The sequence below is a fragment of the Triticum dicoccoides genome, chromosome 3B (assembly GCF_002162155.2).
Source record: "Triticum dicoccoides isolate Atlit2015 ecotype Zavitan chromosome 3B, WEW_v2.0, whole genome shotgun sequence".
Classification (NCBI taxonomy): Eukaryota; Viridiplantae; Streptophyta; class Magnoliopsida; order Poales; family Poaceae; genus Triticum; species Triticum dicoccoides.
In genome coordinates, this window is record NC_041385.1 from 196,712,463 (window position 1) to 196,720,252 (window position 7,790).

Here is a 7,790-nt window from a genome sequence, read left to right on the forward strand (position 1 = left end):
ACACTCCGGATCACGTGGTGGAAGAGAAGGGGGGCACCTGACGCTGGAGGATGGAGGAGAAGGAAGCGAGGAGGAGGAGGAGGAAGCGAGCGAGGCGGCTAGGGTTCGTGAGAGAGGAGGGGAGGGGATTGGGTGTGCGTGTGCTATACCTGGCCAAACCTCGGGCCGGGCCGGGCTTCGGGCCGGCCCTAGCCAAGCCCGACACAAAAAACCCAGGCCCGGGCCCAGCCCGGCCCGACCATCAGGCCTGTGTTTCTGGGCCCGAGCCCGGCCCGAGCACGTAAAAGCCCGACGGGCTTCGGGCCGGCCCGGCCCGACCTTTAGAAAAATGCAAAAACGACGGGCCCGGGCCCGGCCCGGCCCGGCTTTCGGGCTCAAAAACTAGGCCCCCGGCCCGGGGGCAGCGTCGGGCCGGGCCGGCCGGGCCGGGTTTCCCATGGCCAGGACTAGCGTGTGCCACAGCTCGGAGGAGCGGGGGAGATGCGGGCCGCTCGCTCGCTCGCTGTTTTTTTCTGTTCGCTCGCAGTGCACTATTTACAGGGGACGTGGACGCTGCGGTTGTGCCTACTACCCAGCTCATCCTTTATATGTTCGAGTTCGATGTTCGATGTCATCCTCGAAGTGGTTGTCAAAGTGAAAATTGTGAGCAAGCATCAAAAGAGTGAAAAAAATGCCGAATGTACTCTATGAAAACAACGGTGGATGGGCTGATCTCGAGGATCCACGCGGTTCAGAGCTATGAGTTGTGACAGAACAAGCTCGTGCCAGTTGCACATGGCCTCCTAGCACACGGACACGTACGGCCGAAACGCAGCACGGTGCTCCTCAGGTAGCTAGGGCCATAGGCCCATAGCACATGATGCTACGACGTCCATCCGCAGGCCGCACCCCCAGTTAGCGTGAGTTGTCCCCACATGTCAATCAGTCAATGCCTGGTCGAATGACTATTTTTCCTTGCGAGGTGCGGTGCATAGCTCACAGCAGATCGGTACTGCTTTGACACGCTAGTGCATACTATCTGACTATCTGTAAGAGGGTAGTACCTTGTGAACGATTTTGTGCGTCTTAGAAATTCAACAGTAAGTGAAGCGGCCGGGAAAGAGCTACGTAGCATTTCAGGTGGATGAAGCGAAGGCTGGTCGTCGTGTACAGTCTAGAGACAAATCCAGTCTCCAGGGTCCTACTTTGTTCTCCGGAATCATTAGCCATTCGGAGCTACGCGCCGGAGTCACAATCGAATCATCAATTAGAGGCCCACGTTCCATCAACAAACAATTAGAGGCCCATTCCTAAGCATGGCCCGGCAAAGCTTTGTTTGCGACCGCATGCCGCTGCATGGCAAACTGTCGTAGCTACTAAGCAGTGATGTCCGGCATCTCTCTCTCGGCCATCCAGTGCAATTCTACAGTAAGGATCACACTGCCTGTTCTGCCACAGTTGTGACAGTAACACGTACCAAACCCGATCGGGACGCGAGCTGTTCGGGGTTACGAGCAGCCGTGGACAATCTCGTCCGACTCCACGGGGCGACGCCATTGCTGGATCACAGAGCCATGCATCACGTACGCCAGCCATTCATGCAACCGGCCGTGACCGACGCGGCGCCCCACTCCTCCGTGGCCGGGCAGCTGCTAGGCCAACAGAAAACCCACGGCGCCCGGGCTCGATGGCCGTGGCACGCGCTGCCTCATTCCCGCCGCTCCGACAGACAGACCGGCCGCCGTGCCGTAGCCATCGCCGATTGCGCACGGACGCAAGTATAGTAGGAGAGGCAATGATAGATGGGTGGTGGGAGTATCAGCGTACGCCGGCACGCCGCTATCTGGTCCGTCCCAGCAGGCAGCAAGCAATTGTTAATTAGCGCAGCTGTACTGCCGCGCGCGCAGCCGATGCCTCTGTCCGTATCTGCTAATCCGCCGACGGGACCACGGCAAGTATGGCCATTGAAGCAAGTTATTATCACGGGGTGGGGGTCAGGTTGGCGCAAGAGCAAGACACAACAAGGTTTGGAGCAATCAGGTGCAAGGCCATGGAGCATGTGCGACGGGACGACGCGCGGCGACGTTTCAAAAGGATAAGGACGGCCGGCGATCGAGGTTGCACTTGCACGGAGCTAGGTATAGCACACAGGCCGTGCGCACCAAAGCAGGAAATGTGGACGTAAATAAATGCTAGACTGAGGGTTGGCTTTTACTATTGGTTTATTTTTTGGCACCCTTGGAGAGAAGTGCTGCATCGATGGGGAACTGTACATGGAGTGGCCCTAGCTATCCTAGTGAGCGAGGGTGCAGGACATTGGATCCCTTTCCAGCCCCGGCGCCATGAGCGTGGATACGGCTCGTGTTAAGCGGGGGCTACTCTGACACTCACGCTATCTAGATCTAAACAAGTCAATGATCCTGCAACCTCGCCGAAATTTAACGAGTCTCATGCGTATACCCCTGCTGCTACAGTACCTCTTTGGGCTGAGTAGCTGGCACGCATGGCCCCGATACATACACGAGGCAGCAAGAAAACACCAGGGATCACGGACTAGGCTAGGCGGTAGTACTGGACGGGGAGCTTAGGGCATCTCCAGCCGTTGGCCCTCCCAGGACGCACAAAAATCGCTCCCTGGGGGCGAGCCGGCGAGACACTCGGCGCTGGGGCGGTTTTTCGCCCAGTCGCCGCCCCCAGCTCGCCCCCAGGCGCCGAAATTGGCCCACTTTGCAGCCCAATTTCGGCGAATAAACGGCCCATATGGGCGAGAATAGGCCCATATTCGGCGTGGTTTCGCCCTGTCTTGGCGTTCATTTATCAACATAATTATTTCTTATCACATATTTCATCACAGAAAAATCAAATACTTCAACAAAATAGTACAACAACAAATAGTTCAATACAAATTATATAGTTCAACAAATAAAAACTCGTATTTCATCACGCGGCGTCCCCCTTGAGCCTCCATAGGTGCTCAATCAGATCTTTCTGCAGTTGATGATGCACCTGTGGGTCTTGGATCTCTTGACGCATACTGAGATAGGCAGTCCAAGTTGCCGGTAGCTGGTGATCAACTTCGGCTAGAGGACCCTGCCTGTAGTATGGTTCAGTGTCAAACACTGGGTCTTCTTGCTCGCTCTCGATGATCATGTTGTGCAAGATGACACAGCAAGTCATGATCTCCCACATTTGATCTTTCGACCATGTCTGAGCGGGGTACCGAACAACAGCGAATCGAGATTGGAGCACACCAAATGCCCGCTCGACATCCTTCCTGCAAGCCTTTTGAACCTTCGCAAACCAGGCGTTCTTGCCTCCTGGCACAGGGTTTGAGATCGTCTTCACAAATGTCGACCATCTCGGATAGATGCCGTCAGCTAGATAGTACCCCTTGTTGTATTGGTGCCCATTGATCTCGAAGTTCACCGGAGGAGAATGGCCCTCAACGAGCTTGGCAAAAACAGGAGAGCACTGCAACACGTTGATGTCATTGTGAGTTCCTGGCATACCAAAGAAGAAGTGCCAAATCCAGAGGTCCTGTGTGGCTACTGCCTCAAGCACCACACTGCAACCGCCTTTGGCGCTTTTGTACATCCCCTGCCAACCAAATGGGCAGTTCTTCCATTTCCAATGCATGCAGTCGATGCTTCCAAGCATCCCAGGAAATCCTCTTGCTGCATTCTGGGCTAGGATCCGAGCAGTGTCTTCCGCATTGGGTGCTCTCAAGTATTGTGGCCCAAACACTGCCACCACTGCCCGACAGAACTTGTAGAAACACTCTATGCTGGTGGACTCGGCCATGCGCCCATAGTCGTCGAGTGAATCACTGGGAGCTCCATATGCAAGCATCCTCATCGCTGTCGTGCACTTCTGGATGGAGGTGAATCCAAGAGCGCCAGTGCAATCCATCTTGCACTTGAAGTAGTTGTCGAACTCCCGGATGGAATTCACAATCCTAAGGAAGAGCTTTCGGCTCATCCGATAACGGCGCCGAAATGTTCTCTCGCCATGAAGTGGAGCATCGGCGAAGTAGTCGGAGTAGAGCATGCAGTAGCCTTGCAGACGATGCCGGTTCTTTGCTTTCACCCGCCCCGGCGCCGAGCCACCTCGACGCGGCTTTTCATTGCTCGCCAGCAGCTGGGCGAGGGCGGCGAGCACCATCAGATGCTCTTCTTCCTGGACGTCGGCCGCGGCTTCCTCCTCCAGCAGCGCGGCGAGCTCTTCCTCCTCATCGGAGTCCATCGCCGAGTCAGTCAAAACGCCGAACACCTTGCGCTCGTGGGCGTGTACCCGCCGTTAATCCGCGCCTCCGCGGCCGGAAACGGCGGCCGACACCGCCTAGTGCTGGGGGGAGGGGTTGCCGCGGCGAAGCGCTGCTATTTTCAGGCGGGGAATGGCTATCTAGGCGGAGTAGGTCGGCGACCGTCGCCGGAATACAACTAGTGGTGGCCGAGGGCGCGGGGGGTGCGAGGCGAGTCGGGGAAGAAAAACTTGACTTTTCCCCTGTCGGTGTGGGCCAGGCGTGCTTTTCACTAGCGCCGGAGCCCCCAACGGCTTCCCAGCGCGCCGGGTTCGACCTGTGACCGCCGGGCGGAAAAAAGGCCCGAGCCGGCGATTTTCGGCGTTCTGGGGGCACGACTGGGCCGTTTTTTCAGCGCCGGCGCGGAAAAATCGCCTGAGGAGGCCTTCTTGGGGCGCGGCTGGAGATGCCCTTAACAACAGGCGGCGCCGTAGTGATCCCCGTTCCGGAATCAATGCGTGGCAGACAATAACTAGGGAGATTGTATGTACACACGCGTCGTGGTACGCCAGTCAGTAGCTGCGGTCACGTGCCTCTCGTGTACATACTCGGGGCTAGTCTGCATGCCATACTACCAGGAAGTATGAGTAGCCACGCGTTGCGCCAAATGGCAAGCATGCCATGCCCGGCGCACACGCGCACCGTGGTGACCAGTCCTCAGGCCGTCACGCGGCACGGTAGCAGGGCGTCCTCCCCGCCGCGCTGCGCGGTGCCATCCCCACGCGCGTGCGTGAGTGACACACAATGACACAATCTTTTTTTTTTGAAACAAGACACAATGACACAATCGCGCGCCGGGCCAAAGCCACGGACACTCCACGTCAAGATATCCAGCCGCGGGCGCCGGGGCGGAGCACGTCCTGCGCTGCGTCCACGGCCCGTCTCCTCCCCCCACGCCTTTCGCGGCGACCGAGACGGCTCAAGGCAAGGCCCCCATGCCGCCGACGCGACGGGCGGACGGGACGGCGCGGAGCCGAGCACGCCGCGCCGCGCCAAGCCCGCCCGGCGGGACGTCTCGGAGCGGACAGAAAGCCAGCCGGGCAGTGCACCGTCGACCGGGATAAACATAAAAGGCAGCGGATTTCGGTCGACGGCGACGCGCGCGGTGTCGCACACGCCTCGCCTTTCTCGAGCCGGAACAAAGCTCGGGGCCGGGCGTGCGTGCAGAATCGGCTGGGAAAGCGCGGCCGCGTATCAGCCTTTCTCCGTCCTGCTCATGTTTTTCCCCGAATTCCACGGGACAGCAGCCTCGTGCTAAAGCTGCCCGTCCGACACACCCCTCTTTTCTCAGCGACCTTGTGTTTGCACAAGTCACACCCTTGCACTGTCGCTGTTCAATCCAGACCAGTCGCATTACACACAGAAAGATATGAAGTTCAAATGAAATGCTAGCAACTTACTTACTAGAAAAGCGACTTGACATTGGGGGATGGAGATATTTTACATGCATACTACTCGTACTAGCACCGCCAGATTATTGAATCTAGACGGCGGCGAGGGGATACGCTAGGAGTTCATCGCGGCCGAAAAGACAAGCTTTTGCCATGTTAAGACAAGAGAAGAGAGCGCGCACGTTTTCTTAATCCGGCATGATGATACTAGTACCAACTAAGTAGTAGTATTAAAAATGCTACTAGCATCTAGGCTAAGATTTGATTGAGTACGGCGATCGCCACTCCGGACCCCGGACGGCCCGGCTCACGCGCCGTCGACGCCGTCCTTGGTGTCGGCCGCGCCGTCGGCCTTCGGCTCCGTCATGGACCTCAGCAGCGGCGACTCGGACCCTACGGGTTGTGAGAGAAAGCAGAGGGATGTTATCATCTATCGGCCTGAATGCCACCGTCACAGGACGCGGGGACGGAAATGGATGGGGTTTGTGGTACCTTTGGACGCGTTGAAGGAGCGCTTGCAGTGCGCAATGGCGCCCTGGATGCCGTCCTGCAGCTGCAGCAGCGAGTCGTCGCGGCGCTGCGGCTGCGCGGGGGTCGGTGGTGTGGCTGACGGCGACGGCGCGGCCGCCACGGCGGAGGACGCGGACCGGCTCTTGCCGAGGCGCTTGCACGCCTGCTTCAGGCCGGCGGGCACGCTGGCGCGCGGAGCGCGCACGCCGCACGCGACGACGACGGGCTGTGGAGGCGGGGCTGGCGCGGCACGAGGCTGGGAGGGGGCGGGGGAGGGTGTCGCGGAAGGAGACGGCGAGGGTTCGGGCTCGGCGTCCGTCTCCTCGCCCTCGCTCGCGCCGGCGAACCGTAGGCGCTCGCCGTAGCGGCGGGAGACCTTGACGTACAGGGGCTTGATTTTGTTCAGGTACTTGAGCATAACCTCCTTGGCGAAGCGCCGCTCCTCGGCGGTGATCGCCACCGCGTCGGAAGGCTGAGGTGCCTGCACTGCCGGCCTGGCCGCGCCGGTGCCAGCGCCGGCGTCGGAGGTGCGAGAGCTGTTGTCACGCGTGAAGAGCGACACAAACGGTGCGTCGTCCACCCGGAACTTGATCAGGAAGCGGTTCGTCTTGGGCGCCGGGGAACCGCCGCCGCCGCCGCCAGCACCACCGGCGTTGCCCTCCGCCGGAACGGGGGCCTTCGGCTTCCTCAGCTTAAGCAGCAGCACGCGGAACTTGGTCGCCGGCCGGAGGAACGACGCCGCCGGGGCTTCTGCCGTCGCAGCAGGCTCCGCCTCCTTCCCGACGCCGTTCTCAGTCTCACTCACCGGCACCACCGGTTCGACGGCGACCACCTCGCCGCCGGACGCGGCGTCGCCGGCGACGGAGAAGTTGAACTCGACCCTCTCTTCCTCCGCGTCCGACGCGGCGCTCTCGTCGCCCGGCACCGCGAACTCGAGGTCGAAGAAGGCCGCGTCGTCCTCGACAACGTCCCCGCCGCCACCGCCAGCGCCTCCTTCGCTGCCGTCTTCGCACGCTGACGCGGCTATGGTCGTGGCCGCGACGGGCGCGCGCTGGTTGCCGGCGACCGCTCCGCCGCGCAGGTACTTGAGGAGGCTGAACGATTCCATCACACCCAGAGAGGCCGAGCTTCACTCACTCAGTCGCCACTCCTCCTGATTGTCTCACTCTCGAGACTCAAATAAAAAGAAAAGACTCTTTCGGGGAGGAGGAGGACAAGGTGGTGGCGCCGCTGCCTCGCATCGACTGGGTAATAGATGAGCTCATGAGCAGCGGCAGGCGGTCAGAGGCGAGGGGCCAGTGAGCGCGGTGGGGCCGACGGTTTCGGCAGGGCCCGTGTCCGTGTGCCGTCTCGCGTGATCTAGCCCGCTCGTCGCCCAATCGGCCGCCAGGATCGAACCAGGCAATGGGTAGGCACCGGATATCTTTGAATTTATTTCTTTGAAACTGTGAGTGACCAGACTTCTCACTGGGATTTTCCATGCTGCGATGGATCACATGGCATGAGTGACGTGGACTTTGGCTGCACATGCTAGGCATGAACTGCTTCGTGTCCGGGATGGGCCGGGCTTTATCTAATCCAAGTTCAACGAGCATCCGACTAGAGACAAA

The 7,790-nt window shown here is 59.6% G+C and overlaps 1 protein-coding gene across 1 annotated transcript; it reads right to left on the bottom strand.

Moving 5' to 3' along the window:
- Window positions 1-5,649: 5,649 nt before the first annotated feature.
- On the bottom strand, window positions 5,650-7,431 carry LOC119275516 (probable membrane-associated kinase regulator 2). The gene is made up of 2 exons (XM_037556380.1): window positions 6,163-7,431; window positions 5,650-6,063 (listed from the first exon to the last, which is right to left on the bottom strand). Exons 1-2 carry the CDS (start codon window positions 7,286-7,288, stop codon window positions 5,978-5,980), a joined length of 1,212 nt encoding a protein of 403 aa, XP_037412277.1. The 5' UTR covers window positions 7,289-7,431; the 3' UTR covers window positions 5,650-5,977.
- Window positions 7,432-7,790: the final 359 nt, after the last annotated feature.

Excerpts from the sequence above, each read along its gene's own strand:
- LOC119275516 (XM_037556380.1), bottom strand. The coding sequence starts at position 7,288 with ATGGAATCGTTCAGCCTCCTCAAGTACCTGCGCGGCGGAGCGGTCGCC. Across the intron at positions 6,064-6,162 it reads CTCCTTCAACGCGTCCAAAG|GGTCCGAGTCGCCGCTGCTG; the intron begins GTACCACAAACC and ends CACAACCCGTAG.